This window comes from Ornithorhynchus anatinus, chromosome X3 (genome assembly GCF_004115215.2).
Source record: "Ornithorhynchus anatinus isolate Pmale09 chromosome X3, mOrnAna1.pri.v4, whole genome shotgun sequence".
In the NCBI taxonomy this organism is placed as follows: Eukaryota; Metazoa; Chordata; class Mammalia; order Monotremata; family Ornithorhynchidae; genus Ornithorhynchus; species Ornithorhynchus anatinus.
The window spans coordinates 32,259,131-32,274,618 of record NC_041751.1 but is presented as its reverse complement, the minus strand read 5'-3'; the positions used below and the strand labels follow the sequence as shown (position 1 = coordinate 32,274,618).

The window sequence follows — 15,488 nt, the reverse complement described above, 5'->3', positions numbered from 1 at the left end:
GTCGCCCGGCCTCCCCGGATCCCCCGTCTACGGCCCCGGGCCCCGCTCCACGCTCGTACGCGAAAATACTCTTTATTGGGCGCTCGGCTCCCCGGCCGGCGCCCGTCCGCGCCGCCCCTCCCCGCCTCACGGGGCCCGGCCGCCTCGGGGGGCGGCGGGGAGCCCGGGGTCCCGCCGGCCCCGGGGGGCGGGGCGGGGGCGGGCCGGGGGTCCGGGTGGCTCTTGCTGCGGTGGGCGGCCACGTTGTCGGGCTTCTCGAAGCGCTTGCCGCACAGCTCGCAGGGGAAGCGGAAGGCCGCCGCCGCCTCCTCGTGCCTCCGCCGGTGCCAGTTCAGCGACGCCTTCTGGCGGCAGGTGAACCCGCAGATCTCGCACCTGGGGCCGGGACCACGGGCGTCGGGCGCGGCCCGGCCGCCCCGCGCGGGACCCCGCGGTCCCGGACGGAGGGCGGGGACGCGACCCCCGTCTCACGGACGAGGGGGCCGAGGCCCGGGGGAGCGGGGCGCCCCCCGTCTCACGGGGGAGGAGCGGCCGGGCTCGGCGGCGAGAGCCCCGGCCCGGGAGGCGGAGGTCGCGGGTTCTAATCCCGGCTCCGCCGCCCGTCCGCCGGGCGACCCCGGGCGGGTCGTTTCGCTTCTCGGCGCCTCGGTTCCCTCGTCCGAAAAATGGGCGTTGAGCCCGGGAGCCCCACGTGGGACAACCCGACGACCTCCACGTCCCGGTGCTAAGGAGACCGCCCGGCGCCCGGAAAGCGCTCAGTAAACACCCCGTCGACGACGACGACGACGGGGGGAACGCCGAGGCCTGGAGAGGTTAAGGGACGGGCCGGGAGGCGAGGGGGAGAGCCGGGACCCGGGACCGCGGTCCGCCGCCGGTGGACGGGTCGATCCGGGGGCCACTCACTGCAGGGGCTTCTCCCCGGTGTGGATGCGCCGGTGGATGGCCAGGTTGCTGCTGGTGCGGAAGGGGCGGGCGCAGAACTCACAGATGTAGTCGCGGGTGTCTGCCGGCACAGGCCCCCGCTCGGCTCCGCGCGCGCCCCTCCCGCGCCCGCCCTCCCGGAACCCGTCGGGGACCCCGGGACCGGGGAGGGGCCGCCGCGGGGGGCCGGCGGGGGCGTCCCGGGGGCCGGCGGGAGGTCGGGGGGCGGGGCCGGGGGGTCGGCTCTGACCGCTGTGCAGCTTCACGTGCTCCTTGAGGTGCTTCTTGAAGTCGAAGGACTTGCGGCAGGCCGGCTCCGGGCACGAGAAAGACTTCTGATGGTCGTGCTGGTACTTCCTGTGATGCTGGGGCGGGCGGGGGCCCAGACGCGCGCGGCGTGGGGGGCGGGGCGGGACCCCCGGGCCGCCCGGCCCCGCCGGCCGCCCCCCGACTCCGCCCCGCCCCCCGGCTCCGCCGCGACCCTCTCTCCGGGCCTCCGGCCGGCCCCGCTTCGCCTCGACCCCGTCTCCGAGCCTCCGTCCGCCCCCGTCCCCGCCCCGACGACCCCGGCCCCCGCCGGCCTTACGTTGAGGTACTGCCGATTGGAGAAGATCTTCCCGCAGCCCGGGAAGTCACAGGGCAGCAGCTCCCGCTTGGCCGCTTTCCTGCGGCGGGGGGACGGCGGGGGGTGACGGCGGGCCGGCCCCTCCCGGTCCGCCGTCTCCCGGAAGCCTCGGCCTCCCCGCGCCGCCCCCCGCCCCGGCCCCCGCCTGAAGCCGGGGGCCCCCTCCCCTCCCTCGGTCCCCGGCCCCCGCTCCCCACGCCCCTCGGCCCCCGGACTCACCTGATCCTCTTGGGGCCGATCTGCGCTACGTCGTCGTCGTCGTCGTGGGCGGGGGGCCGCGGGGAGGCCCGGGGCCGGCGGCTGGGGACGGGGAGGGGGCTGAGCGGGGACCCCGGGCCGGCCCTCCCCCCCCGCCCCGCCCCGCCCCTCGGGCTCACCTGGCTCGGGCCCCTCCGTCCCGGGCGGGTCTGGGGGCCGCGTCCGGATCCGCGCGCGCCCCTTCCCCCTCCGGGGGGCCGGGGGCCTCCGGGGCCGCCTCCACGGGGGGCGCGGCCTCGGCCGGGCCGGGCCGGGCCGGGGGCCGGGCCGGGCTCGGGGAGCGGGGGGCCGCCGGCTCCCTGCGGAGGGGAACGGCGGTCGGGGGGCTCCAGGAGGCGCCCCCTTCCCTCCGCTCCCCCGGTTCTCGCCGGTCTCGTTTCTGTCACCGTCGGGGGGGGGGGGGTCCGGCGCGGCGCTCCGCGCGCGGCGAGCGCCCCGTAAATGCCAACGAGTGCAAAACGCCATCCGACGCCTTCCCTTCACCCTTCGGTTCCCTTTCTCCCCCGCTCTAGCGGCGCGTGCCGAGCGCTCACCGCGCGCCGGGCCCCGCGCCGAACTCACCCCTCCGGGGAAGGGCCGTGAGCCCAGGGGTTCACGTCCTCGGCAGGGTCTCCCCCCTCCTCCTCCTCCTCCTCCTCCTCTCCGTCCTCTTCATCCTCATCGTCCTCTCCCTCTTCCTCGCGCCCCGGCCGGGCCCCTTCTCCGCTTTGGGTGCGACGGCCCCGGTCAGGGCCCCCCTCCGCCGCCCCCGCCCCCCCCGGCGGACCCTCGGTCCCGCGTCCCGTCCCCCGCCCCCTCCTCACCTGGACGTCCCGGGCTCCCGGGTCCCGTCCTGGCTCTCCTCCGGGGAAGCTGCGGGGACGGGCGTCGGGGGGCGGGGACGCCCGCGGGAGGGTTCGGAGGGAGGCGGGCCGGCCCGTCCCCGTCCCGCCGGGAGAGGGGGGGGGGCTCCGGGCCCCGGGGGGAAGGGCCGGGAGCCTCCCCGGGCAGGGGCGGGATCCGGAGGTCGGGCGGGGGGGAGGGAGGAGGGACCCCGTCCCCGCGGCCCCTCTTACCCGCGCCCCTCCGGTCCCCCCGGGGCCGGGGCCGGGCCGCCCCGCCGGGGGCCGGGGTCCAGGAGAAGCTGTGCCCCGCCGGGCACTCCCACACCAGCCCCCCGGCCGGGCCCCCCGGCTCCCGCAGCCCCGGCACCAGGCCGCAGGTGCGGCTGTGGGCGTGAGACAGCAGGACCAGAGCCTGGAGGCCCTCGGGAGGAGGAGGCGGCGGCTCCAGACCTGCGGGGGAGGGGGCGGTCGGAAAGCTTCCCCCCCCCACCCCCGGCCTCCGCCGGCGGCTCCCCGGGGGGCGGGGATCCCGGACCGGGGCGAGGACCCGGGCCCGGGAGCCGGAGGCTCCGGGTTCCGATCCCCGCCGCCCGTCCGCCGCGTGACCCGGGGCGAGCCGACTCCGCTTCTCCGGGCCCGGGTCCCCTCATCCGCCGAGCGGGGATCCGACACCCCGCGCCCCCCCCCCCCCGGCCCCCGGGTCCGTGAGCCCCGGCGTCGAACGGGCGGCTACGCGGGACGGCCGTCGCCGCCCTTCTCTTCCCGTCCCGCGCGCCCTCCTCCGCCCGCCGCGCCCCCTGACCGGCCCCCTCCCCCGCCCCTCGCCGCGCCCCGTCCCGCCCCGCCTACCTGTGCAGAGCGCGCAGCCGGGGGAGCTGTACCTGGGGGGAGAGGGGGATGGGGGCGCCCGCCGGTTGGGCCCGAGGGGAGGCCGAGGGGCCCGGGGGGAGACGCGCCCCCGCCGCGGCCGGGAGAGGGGCGGGGCGCGCGGGCCGGGTGGTGGCCGACGGGGGGCTCGGGGGGCGCCGGGGGTCCGGCGGAGGCCCGGCGCACCTGTCGAGCAGGAACCTGGCGAGCTGGGAGTGCAGGGCGAAGCCGAGGCGGTCCTTGAGGAGGCACCAGCGCTCCATGTGTCCTCCCAGCCGGATGCGGCACCTGCCGCGCCGGGCGTCCGGCTCCCGCCGGCGGCTCGTCCGCCTCCGCGCCGGCTCCGCCGCTCCGCCTGCCGGGGTCGGGGGGGGGGGTCAGGCCGGACGCCCGCGGGGACCCCCGCCCCGCCTCCGGACCGGGAGCCCGTCCCCCCCCGGGGCCCAGGACGCCGCTCCGCGCCCAGTGAGCGTTTAGATGACGACGTCGGTATCCGCTAAGCGCTCGCCGCGCGCGGAGCGCCGTCCTAAGCGCCGGGGCCGTCCCGCGCGAGGCTCCCGGTCTTCGTCCCCGTTTTCTAAATGCCGCCGCCGCCGCCGGACCGACTGCCCGGGACCCGGCCCCGCCCCGAGGCTGTGGACTCGGTTCGTTCGTTCGTTCGTTCGTTCGATCGTATTCACCGAGCGCTTACTATGTGCGGAGCGCTGGACCGAGCGGTCGGGAAAGCACGGCGATGAGAACGGCGGTCTCCGTTAAGCGCTTCCTGTGGGCCGAGCGCCGTCCTGAGCGCCGGGGGAGCCGCGGGGTCATCGGGTCGTCCCACGTGAGGCTCACGGCCTCCGTCCCCACCTTCCAGATGAGGGAACCGAGGCCCGGAGAGGCCAAGTGACTCGCCCACAGTCACGCGGCTCAAGTGGCGGAGCCGGCATTCGAACCCGTGACCTCCGACGGCCGAGCCCGGGCCCTCGCCGCTGAGCCGCGCCGCTCCTCTTCGACGACGGACGGACACGTCCCCTGCTCACGACGAGTCCTCTAGACTGTCAGCTCACTGCCCGCTGTGCTCTCCCAAGCGCTGAGTACGGCGTTCTTCGCACAGGAAGCGCTCAATAAATACCACTGGTGGATCGCCTCCTCGAGGGCGGGGATCACGTCTACCCACCTGACACCGTTGGACTCTCCAAGCGCTCAGTCGGGCGCCCTGCACACGGTAAGCGCTCAATGCATATCGCCCGCGGATTCGATTCCGTCCCGTCGGCCGACTCTCCCGCGGTCGCCCAAGCGCTCAGTCCGGCGCTCTGCACGCGGTAAGCGCTCGGGAAATACCGCTGATAGAGTGGATTCGTTCAGTCGTATTTACCGAGCGCTTAACTGTGTGCGGAGCGCTGTACTGAGCGTTTGGCCAGGACGGTCCGGCCACAGACAGCGACAATCCCCACCCGACGACGGGCTCACGGTCTAGACTGCGTCTAGGCTGCGTGGCTTCGGGGAAGGAGCGCGGGCTCGGGAGTCGGAGGTCGTGGGTTCGAATCCCGGCCCCGCCGCTTGTCAGCTGGGTGACTTCGGGCCAGTCGCTTCCCTTCTCTGGGCCTCAGTTCCCTCCTCTGGAAAATGGGGATGAAGGCTGGGAGCCCCACGTGGGAATAACCCGACGACCTTGCCTCTACAGCGCTTGGCGCCCGGTGAGGGCTTCCCAAATACCGACGTTAGGATCGTTATTGCCCTGCCCTCTCCCGAGCGCTCAGTGCAGTGCTCTGCACACACTAAGCGCTTCAAGAGATAACGCTGGTGGATCGATTCGACGGCGTGCGCGGGCTCGTCGCCTCCCAAGCGTTTAGGAGAGTGCGGCGCACGCGGCGAGCGCTCAATAAATAGCCCCGAGCGATACTGGGCAGGGATGGTCTCCGTCTGTGGCCAAACCGTACATTCCAAGCGCCTGGTACAGCGCTCTGCGCATAGTAAGCGCTCAGTAAATGCTAGTGAATGAATGAAGCTGAACCCGTTATCGGGCAGGGACTCTCTCGGTTGCCCAACTGTCCATTCCAAGCGCTCAGTCCAGCGCTCCGCGCATAGTAGGCGCTCCGTAAATGCTAGGGAATGAATGAAGCTGAGCCCGTTATCGGGGAGGGACTGTCTCGGTTGCCCAACTGTCCATTCCAAGCGCTCAGTCCAGCGCTCCGCGCATAGTAGGCGCTCCATAAATACGAACGAATGAAGCCGAGCCCGTCACTGGGCAGGGATGGCCTCTATCTGTTGCCCAATTGTGCCTTCCGGGCGCTTGGTACAGTGCACTAAGTAGGAGAAGCAGCGTGGCTCAGTGGCAAGAGCCCGGGCTTGGGAGTCAGAGGTCATGGGTTCGAATCCCGGCTCTGCCACTTCGCTGCGTGACCGGGTTGGTATTTGTTAAGCGCTTCCTATGTTCTGAGCGCTGGGGGAGGTCATCAGGGTTGTGTCACGTGAGGCTCAAAGTTAAAAGCCCATTTTCCAGATGAGCTCACCGAGGCCCAGAGAAGTGAAGCGACTGGCCCACAGTCTGACGAGCGGCAGGGCCGGGATTCGAACTCATGACCTCTGACTCCCAAGCCCGGGCTCTTGCCACTGAGCCACGCTGCTTCGCCCGTGGGCAAGTCACTTGGCTTCTCTGGGCCTCAGTTCCCTCATCTGGAAAATGGGGATGAAGACCGTGAGCCCCGCGTGGGACCAGCTGATTCCCCCGGGTCCCCCCCAGCGCTTAGAACGGGGCTCGGCCCATAGGAAGCGCTTAACAAATACCCACATCATTATAGTAGGCGCTCCATAAATACTACTGAATAAATAATACGTAAATAATTGTCCATTCCAAGCGCTCAGTGCAGGGCTCCGCACATAGTAAGCGCTCAATAAATACTACTGAATGAACGAATGAAGGGGGGGGCCTCATTCAGCGAAGCCGGGTTGTGGACCATTCCATCGGCGGGCGGGGGGGCGGGGGGAGGCGGACCCTCGGACCGTACCATGGCGGGTGTGGGGGGGGGGCTCCTCCCTCCGTCCCCCCTCCCCTCCCTTCCCGAGGCGCCCCTCGCGCTCGGCCCGTTACCTGCGTCCCCCGCGGGGTCCCCGGGGGTGGGCGCGGCGCCCCTCCGGGACATCGGGAGGCCAGGGCGGGCCCACCGCCGCGCAGCCCCGCCGACGTTGCTCTTTTAAGAGGAAAGCCTCGAGCGCGGCGCGCGGCGGCGGCGGCCCCACGACGGAACTGAAGGGGAGGAGGAGGAGGAGGAGGTGGGGCCCATGCGGTGCGTGCGCAGTGGCGCGTGCGCAGTGGCCCGCCAGCCTCGCAAGGCTTTCTGGGAGTTGTAGTTCGCCCCGGAGGCGCCGCGCTCCCCCCCTGACAGCTGGCGCGGGGGCAGCCGGGAAATACGCCCTGTCCTCTCGAGGGGCCGCGGCGTTATTGACCTCCATCTCCCCCTGGTTCTGTGAAGAAAGACCCCCCTCCCCCCCTTCCCGGGCATAATTTATATATACAGTAACAACATTTACATATCATAATAATAAAAATGACATTTGTTAAGCATTGAGTAGGCGCCAAGCCCTATTTGGAGATACAAGGTCATCAGGTTGTCCCACGTGGGGCTCACCTCCTAATAACGTTGATATTTGTTAAGCGCTTCCTATGCGCTGAGCATCCTTCTAAGCACTGGGGGAGATACGGGGTCATCGGGTTGTCCCACATGAGTCTTAATCCCCATTTTACAGATGAGGGAACTGAGGCCCAGAGACGTGAAGTGACTTGCCCACAGTCACACAGCTAAGTGGCAGAGCCGGGATTCGAACCCATGACCTCTGACTCCCAAGACAGGGCTCTTTCCACTGAGCCACGCTACATTCTTCATCCCCCCATTGGACAGTTGAGGGAACTGAGGCACAGAGAAGTTAAGTGACTTGCCCAAAGTCACACAGCTAGGTGATGGAACCATCTAGCATCAGGGGATGGTGATGTGGGCGCTTAGCACTGTGCTAAGTGCTTGGGACAATGCGATGCAAACACATTCCCCGTCCAGAGCAGCATGGCCTAGTGGTTAGAGCCCCCGCCGCGGGAGTCAGAGGACCTGGATCCTAATCCCGGCTCCACTCGTCTGCTCTGGGTCCTTGGGCAAGTCCTCCACGGCAGATCGGGGTTTCAGTAGACGGTGACCCCCGTGGGGGACCGATGTACAATCTTAGGGTCCCGAATCTAACTCATCGATGGATCGTATTTCTCCAACGCCTTCTGTGTGCAGAACGCTACAACAGAGTCGGTGGTCATGGGTTCGAATCCCGGCTCTGCCACTCGTCAGCTGTGTGACTGTGGGCGAGTCACTTCACTTCTCTGGGCCTCATCTGTAAAATGGGGATTAACCGTGAGCCTCGCGTGGGACGACCCGATGGCCCCGTATCTCCCCCGGCGCTTAGAACGGCGCTCTGCACATAGTAAGCGCTTAACAAATACCGACAACATTATCGTGTTCCCTGCCAGAATGAGTTCGCTTAGCACAGAGCAAGGCGTTCGGCACGGCTTTGCCACCTTGGGCAACTCGCCTAACTTCTCTGTGTCCGAGAATCCTTATCTGTAAAATGAGAGTTCCGTACCTGTTCTCCTTCCCCACTAGACAGCGAACCCCGTGCGGGATAGGGACCGGGTCCGAAGTGATTGCCCGGAACCCATCTCGGTGTTTAGAACGGAGCCGGGAGCTCAACGCGGCTGTGTGACCTTGGGCAAATCACTTAACGTCTCTGTGCCTCAGATTTCTTAATCTTTAAGATGGCCATTCGCTATCCCCACTGTACGGTGACCCCGAGTGGGACTGGGTACAACCGCGATCTAACTCGGGGCTTGCTTAATCAATCGGTCCTACTTGGCGAGGGATTAGCGGGCGCTGAGCACTCTACTAAGCACCCGGGAGAGTACACTATTAGAGTTGGTAGACACGTCCCCTGCCCACAGCGGGCTTGCTTAGCACAGAGTGAAGCGCTCAACACCGCTGTGTGACCTTGGGCAACTTCTCTAGGCCTCAGATTCCTCACGTGACAGACGGGAGTTCAGTCTCCGCTCTCCCTCCGCACCAGACGGGCCAACGCCGCGGGGGACAGGGACGGCGCCCAATCTGACCGGCCCGACTCTACCTCGATGTTTAGCGCCAAGCAAGGCGCGCGACACGGCTGGGTGACTTTGGGCGACTCACCTCGCTTTTCTGGGCCTCCGACTCCTCATCTACAAAATGGGAGTTCGGTATCCCTTCTCTGTCCCCGCTAGATGGTGAGCCTCGCGCGGGACAGGGATCGGGTCCGATCGGACTGCCCTGACTCCTCCTCACTGCTTAGCACCAAGCAGAGCGCTCGTCGTGGCTGGGCGACCTGGGGTGGATGGCTTCACCTCTCTGGGCCTCCCGGTGGATAATTAGCGTACCCCTCATTTGGGTAATTCTCACCCCTCCCCGCCCCCCCCCCCCCCACTGAGGCAAGAGGGGCCGATGGAGGGGGGCCCATTGTGACCCCGTTGGGACGGCTCTCTCACGGAAGGCGAGCTCGGGCCCAGACCGACTCTTGCATCCTGAGAGAGAGAGCCGAGCCGGGGGGAAGCCCGCCAAGATGCAGATGAAGCAGCATCAGCGGCGGCCGGTGAGGGTGACGATGCTGATGAACGCTCCGCTCCTCCGCCGCCCACCTCCTCACCGTCCCTCGGTCTCGCCCATCCCGCCGTCGACCCCCGGGCCGCGTCCTCCCGTGCTCCCGGAACGCCCTCCCTCCTCACCTCCGACAATCTAATTCCCTTCCCCTCTTCAAATCCCTACTTAAAGCTCACCTCCTCCTAGAGGCCTTCCAGACTGAGCTCCCCCCTTTTTCCCTCTCCTCCCTCTACGCCCCCCCTTCACCCCTCCGCTGCTAAACCCTCTTCTCCCCCCATTCCCTCTCCTCCTCCCCCTCTCCCGTCCCACCCCTCGGCACCGTACTCGTCCGCTCGACTGTCTATATCTTCATCACCTCATTTATTTTGTTTAATGAGATGTACGTCACCCTGATTCTATTTAGTTGCCATCGGTTTTTATGAGATGGTCTTCCCCTCGAGTCTATTGATCGCCATCGTTCTCGTCTGCCCGTCCCCCCCGATTAGACCGCGAGCCCGTCAAAGGGCAGGGACTGTATCTGTTGCCGATTTGTCCGTTCCAAGGGCTTAGTACAGTGCTCTGCACATAGTAAGCACTCAGTAAATACTCTTGAACGAACGAATGAATGAATGAATGAAGAAGCAGCCGCCGCCGCCCGGGAAGATGAGGAGGAGGAAGAGAAGGAAGATGAAGCAGCAGCAGCAGCGGGCGGCGGCGGCCTTGGTCCAGCCGCGTGGAAAAGGCAAGAAGAGCCCGGCCACGACGGCCTACTCCCGCCGCGTCGCCAAGGCGAGATGGACGCCCCCACCCCGCCGCCCCGGACCAGCTTCGCCCCATGCTTCCAGCCCACGCCCCCCCCAAGGCCGAGCAGCGGGGCTCTGGGGCAAGAGCCCGGGCTGGGGAGTCAGAGGTCATGGGTTCTAATCCCACCTCCAAGGTGGGTGACCTTGGACAAGTCACTTCACTTCTCTGGGCCTCAAGTGACCTCATCTGGGAAACGGGGATGAAGACTGGGAGCCCCACATGGGACAACTTGATCACCTCGTATCCTCCCCAGCGCTTAGAACTGTACTCGTCCGCCCAACTGTCTATATCTTCATCGCCCTATTTATTTTGTTTAATGAGATGTACATCACCCTGATTCTATTTATTTGCCATTGTTTTTATGAGATGTCCTTCCCCCTGACTCTATTTATCGCCACTGTTCTCGTCTGCCCGTCTCCCCCGATTAGACCGTAAGCCCATCAAAGGGCAGGGACCGTCTCTATCTGTGGCCGATTTGTACGTTCCAAGCGCTTAGTCCAGTGCTCTGCACAGAGTAAACGCTCAATAAATACTATTGAATGAATGAATGAATAGAACGGTGCTTGGCACATAGTAAGCGCTTGACAAATGCCATCACTATTATTATTATTATTATTACTTTTAAAGCTCTGCCCCTTCCTATAGGCCCCACCCCGCTCGGACAAGCTCCTCCCCTCCTCCTAGGCCACGGTGCCCCCTCAGGGACAAACGCCTCTCTTTCCTCTAATAATAATGATGATGATGACGATGACGATGATGGTGGTGGTATTAAGCGCTTACGATGTGCCAAGCACTGTCCTAAGCACCGGGTAGGGGACAAGGTCATCGGGCGGTCCCACGTGGGGCTCCCAGTCCTCCTCCCCATTCTCCAGAGGAGGGAACTAAGTCCTAGACCCGCCCGAAGTCCCACAGCTGCGAAGTGGAGGAGCGGCATTAGAACCCACGACCTCGGGCTCCCGCTAGGCCGCGACGCCCTCCCCGCCTTCCTCCCGCTCTCGGGGGTCCTGATTTCCCCCTCCCGCCTCTTTCCCCGCACGTGCTGAGGAAGCTGCGCCGGGAGAAGGCCAAGGGCGCCGTCGTCTCCCGCCTGGGCCGCTCCTGCCGCAAGGGCAGCGCCCGCCGTCACCGACTACAGAGACGATAAGAAAAGGCGATCGTGGTCCCCGGTCCGCCTCTCTGGCCGTCGACCGGGAGCCGGGTCGGCGGGGAGGTTGCAGGAGGGCAGAGGGGACGGCCGGGACGGCCCCTCAACGTCGCCTTCCTCGACACTGCCGACACTGCCGTTGCCACCGACTGTCCTCCCCCTCCTCGAAGCCGTCTTCTTATCACGGTCAGCTGCGTGACTGTGGGCGAGTCCCTTCACTTCTCTGGGCCCCAGTGACCTCATCTGGAAAATGGGGATTAACGGCGAGCCTCACGTGGGACGACCCGATGACCCTGTATCTCCCCCAGTGCTTAGAACAGTGCTCCGCACAGTTAAGTAAGCGCTTAACCAATACCGACATTATTATTATTATTATTAGACGCTTACTGTGTGCCAAGCACTGTCCTAAGCGCTTGAGAAGCAGCGTGGCTCAGTGGAAGGAGCACGGGCTTGGGAGCCAGAAGCATCTAGGTTCTGCTCCCAGCTCTGCCACTTGTCAGCTGTGTGACCTCGGGCAAGCTTCTCTGTGCCTCAGTGGCCTCATCTGGAAAATGGGGATGAAGACTGCGAGCCCCACCTGGGACAAACCGATTACCTTGTATCTCCCCCAGCGCTTAGGACAGTGCTTTCTATTCATTATTTATTAACATTTATTCTTACTACAAGCAAGTTAGGTTGGACACAGTCCCTGTGCCACGTGGGGCTCACGGTCTCCATCCCCATTTTCCAGATGAGGTCACTGAGGCCCAGAGAAGTGAAGTGACTCGCCCGAGGTCCCACAGCAGAGTAGCGGCGGAGCCGGGATTAAAGACCCATGAATCCCATCTCCGGGAGGCCTTCTCCGACTAAGCCCTCTTTTCCCTCTCATTCATTCATTCCATCGTATTTATTGAGCGCTTACTGTGTGCAGAGCACTGTGCTAAGCGCTTGGAAAGTACAAGTCAGCGATAAAGAGAGACGATCCCTGCCCACGGAGGGTTTACAGTCTAGAAGGAGGGAAGACACATCAAAACGAGTAAACCCTCATCGATAGTCAACAGCCATCCTTCCGCGGCCGCCCTTTGAACACTTGATATTCGCCCCACTCTCAGCCCCACGGCACTTAGGTCCGGATCCATAATTTATATTTATAAATGTATTTATAGATTTATACATTTCTAATCTAGATCTCCTGTCGCCCCCTCCAAGCTGTAAACTCCTCGTGGGCATATCTACCAACTCCGGTTGTATTTTTCTTCTCCGAAGAGCTCAGTACAGGGCTCGGCGTAAGAGTAAGGCCTCAAATATTATTAATTAATTACTCCCGCACTTAGGACGATGCTTGGCACGTTGTAAGCGCTTAACAAATAGCAGCATTATCACTAGCTACCTGGTAGCGTCTGGATTTTTCCCTTCCTTTCCTGGAAACCCCTGTCCTCCTCCTCCTCCTCCTCCTCCTCCCTCTCGGCAGCTCGGTTCCCTCCGAGGACCCAGGAGTCCAGGTGCCCGGGGTCGCCACCTCCCCGTCATCCTCATTCCTCCGCTTCCCTGCTGGCTCACCTCGGGCAAGTCACTTGCCTTCTCTGGGCCTCCGATTTAGACTGTGAGTCCGTCATTGGGCAGGGATGGTCTCTACCTGTTGGCCAATTGTCCATTCCGAGCGCTCAGTCCAGTGCTCCGCACATAGTAAGCGCTCAATAAATGAATGAATTCCTCATCTGCCAAACGGGGATTGAACATGTGCCCCCCCCCCCCCCCCCCGGGGGTCCCCCGTGAGGGACAAGGGGCAGAGGTGGGATTAGAACCCAGGTCCTCTGGCGCCTATTTTATCCACTAATCCCTGCTGCTTAGTACCGTGCTCTGCACATAGTAAGCGCTCAATAAATACTATTGCACGCTTCCCTCCTCTGCCCTTCCCCCTTGCTTCCCTTCCTCCCCGACCTCCTCTCCATCTTTCCCCTTCTTTTATTATTCCCCATTATTTGTGAGTCAGAGGTTATGGGTTCGAATCCCGACTCCGCCACTTGTCCCCTGTGTGACTGTGGGCAAGTCGCTTCACTTCTCTGGGCCTCAGTGACCTCCTCTGCAAAAGGGGGATGAAGACTGGGAGCCTCACGGGGGAAGAACCCGATGACCCCGTATCTCCCCCAGCGCTTAGAATAGTGCTCTTCACATAATAAGCGCTTAACAGATACCAACATTATTTCCTTTTATTTCCATTGATTGATGTGACAAGACGCCGCCTAAGTTTCCCTGGTGGTCTAGTGGTTAGGATTCGGCGCTCTCACCGCCGCGGCCCGGGTTCGATTCCCGGTCAGGGAAGGAGCTTTTCATTTTTAAAAAGAAACAGAAAATATAAATATATTCCGCTCTCTACTTTATTCAGCGTTGAGGGGTGGAGGGCGAAGGGAATCTATGCAAAGGAACCACGAAGGGGAGTCGCCACGAGAGGCGGAGTCAATCAATAAATCTATGGTATTTATTAAGGGTGACCGAGGGGAAGAAGTCTGGACCTGGAACCTGGGTTCTAATTTTACCTCCACCACTTACCTGCCGTGTGATCTTAGGCAAGTCACGTATCTTCTCTGTGCCTCCGTTTTCTCACCTGTAAGATGGGGATGCAATACCTGTTCTCCCTCCTGTTTAGATCGTGAGCCCCTCGCGGGACCTCATTATCTTAATCTACCCCTGCGCTGAGCGCAGTGCTTGACACAGTAGCCGTTTAATAAACACCCACAATCGTCATGCGTGCACAGCACTGCGCTAGGCGGTTGGAAGAATGCAGTAGGGTTGACACTGTGAGCCCTACGTGGGACAGGGACTGTGTCCAACCCGATTCGCTCGTATCCACCCCAGCGTTTAGTACAGTCGTTGGCACATAGTAAGCTCTCTGCCACTTATCCGCTGTGTGACCTCGAGCAAGTCGCTTCAATTCTCTGGGCCTCAGTTACCTCACCTGGAAAAATGAGGAGCGAAACTGGGAGCCCCACCTGGGGCCGGGCCTGTGTCCAACCCAATTTGCTTGTGTCCACCCCAGCGTTTAGTACAGTCCTTGGCACGTAGTAAACGCTCTGCCACTTATCTGCCGTGTGACCTCGAGCAAGTCACGTCAATTCTCTGGGCTTGAGTTACCTCACCTGTAAACATGAGGAGCGAAACTGTGAGCCCCACCTGGGGCCGGGCCTGTGTCCAACCCTATTTGCTTGTATCCACCCCCGCGTTTAGTACAGTCCTTGGCACATAGTAAGCTCTCTGCCACTTATCTGCCGTGTGATCTCGAGCAAGTCGCTTCAATTCTCTGGGCCTCAGTTACCTCACCTGTAAAAATGAGGAGCGAAACGGTGAGCCCCATGTGGGACAGGGACTGCGTCCAACCAGCCCAGTGCTCAGTACAGTGCCTGGCGCATTGTAAGCGCTTAAAAAAATACCATAATTCTTATTATCAATAATAAATAGCACAATTATTATTATGATCGCCACGGATGGAAGTAACGACACACCAAAAAAGGAAGAGAAAACGATCAGGACCGGCCTGTACCTAGACCGGCTGCAGTGCGGGACAGAGGCAGAAAGAAGGGAGCGAAAATGTGGCTTTTCAACAATTTAATACAATTTCCTTCCAAACCACCAGCCCAACGGCTACCTCGCCCTAGAAGTGAGCGTGTCGGAGCAAGTTCGAGCGGGTGTCAGGATGGCCGAGTGGTCTAAGGCGCCAGACTCAAGGTGACTTCCTTCCCCGGAATGGGTGTTCTGGTCTCCGTATGGAGGCGTGGGTTCAAATCCCACTTCTGACACACTGAATTTTTTTTTCTTTGTTTTTTTCCGGCATCGGCTGCAGAAAAATGCAGGAGGGGGGCGGGGACCTGAGAGGGTGCAAAGAGGGGTGCGGGTGCCAAAGAGGGTGCAAGGAAGGGGGGTGACGGGTGCTAAAGAGGGAGCAGGAGGAGAGCAGGGAGGGAGAGAGGGCAAGGAAGGGTGAGGAAGCGGTTGCTAAAGAGATGCGGGAGGGGTACCGCAGCCGATGCGTCCCCTTACCCCTCCAACATCTTTTTTGGAATAAAGTCAGGGAAGGCCCAGGACTGGACGGGCATGGCGGCGGCCCACTCCATGAGCACAAAAACATCCCCCCTGTTCCCTTCTCACTTGAGTTCACGCAACCGGCTCAATCGAGCGTCTTTATTGCGTATTTCTATCGGAACCAGGTGGGTCCTTTGGCATCAGGAAGCGGTCACACCTGTAAGCGACGGACCCTAATTATAATAATGGCTACGATCAGACAGTGGGGGATTTGTTGAGCGCTGACCACGGGCCCAGCGCTGGCCCGAGCGCTTAGAACGGTATCTGACCCCTAGTCAGCGCTTAAAAAATACCATGAAAAGAAAAAAAAAAGCGATAATTGGATTTATTATTTCGACCTCCGTGGGGAGGGGGTGCAAAAAAAAATCCAG

The 15,488-nt window shown here is 63.2% G+C and overlaps 1 protein-coding gene and 2 non-coding genes across 3 annotated transcripts; 2 read left to right on the top strand and 1 right to left on the bottom strand.

Annotated features, from left to right (window-relative positions):
* Positions 1-27: 27 nt before the first annotated feature.
* ZNF692 (zinc finger protein 692) lies at positions 28-6,712 on the bottom strand. The gene is made up of 13 exons (XM_039910622.1): positions 6,569-6,712; positions 3,682-3,850; positions 3,478-3,509; positions 2,860-3,078; positions 2,608-2,656; positions 2,366-2,509; positions 1,924-2,103; positions 1,766-1,846; positions 1,508-1,586; positions 1,172-1,286; positions 904-1,003; positions 193-375; positions 28-52 (listed from the first exon to the last, which is right to left on the bottom strand). Exons 1-13 carry the CDS (start codon positions 6,618-6,620, stop codon positions 28-30), a joined length of 1,428 nt encoding a protein of 475 aa, XP_039766556.1. The 5' UTR covers positions 6,621-6,712.
* A 6,578-nt stretch (positions 6,713-13,290) lies between these two features.
* TRNAE-CUC lies at positions 13,291-13,362 on the top strand. The gene has a single exon. It is a non-coding gene; the product is annotated as a tRNA-Glu (tRNA).
* Positions 13,363-14,725: 1,363 nt separating this feature from the next.
* TRNAL-CAA lies at positions 14,726-14,834 on the top strand. The gene is made up of 2 exons: positions 14,726-14,763; positions 14,789-14,834. It is a non-coding gene; the product is annotated as a tRNA-Leu (tRNA).
* The last annotated feature ends 654 nt before the right edge of the window (positions 14,835-15,488 follow it).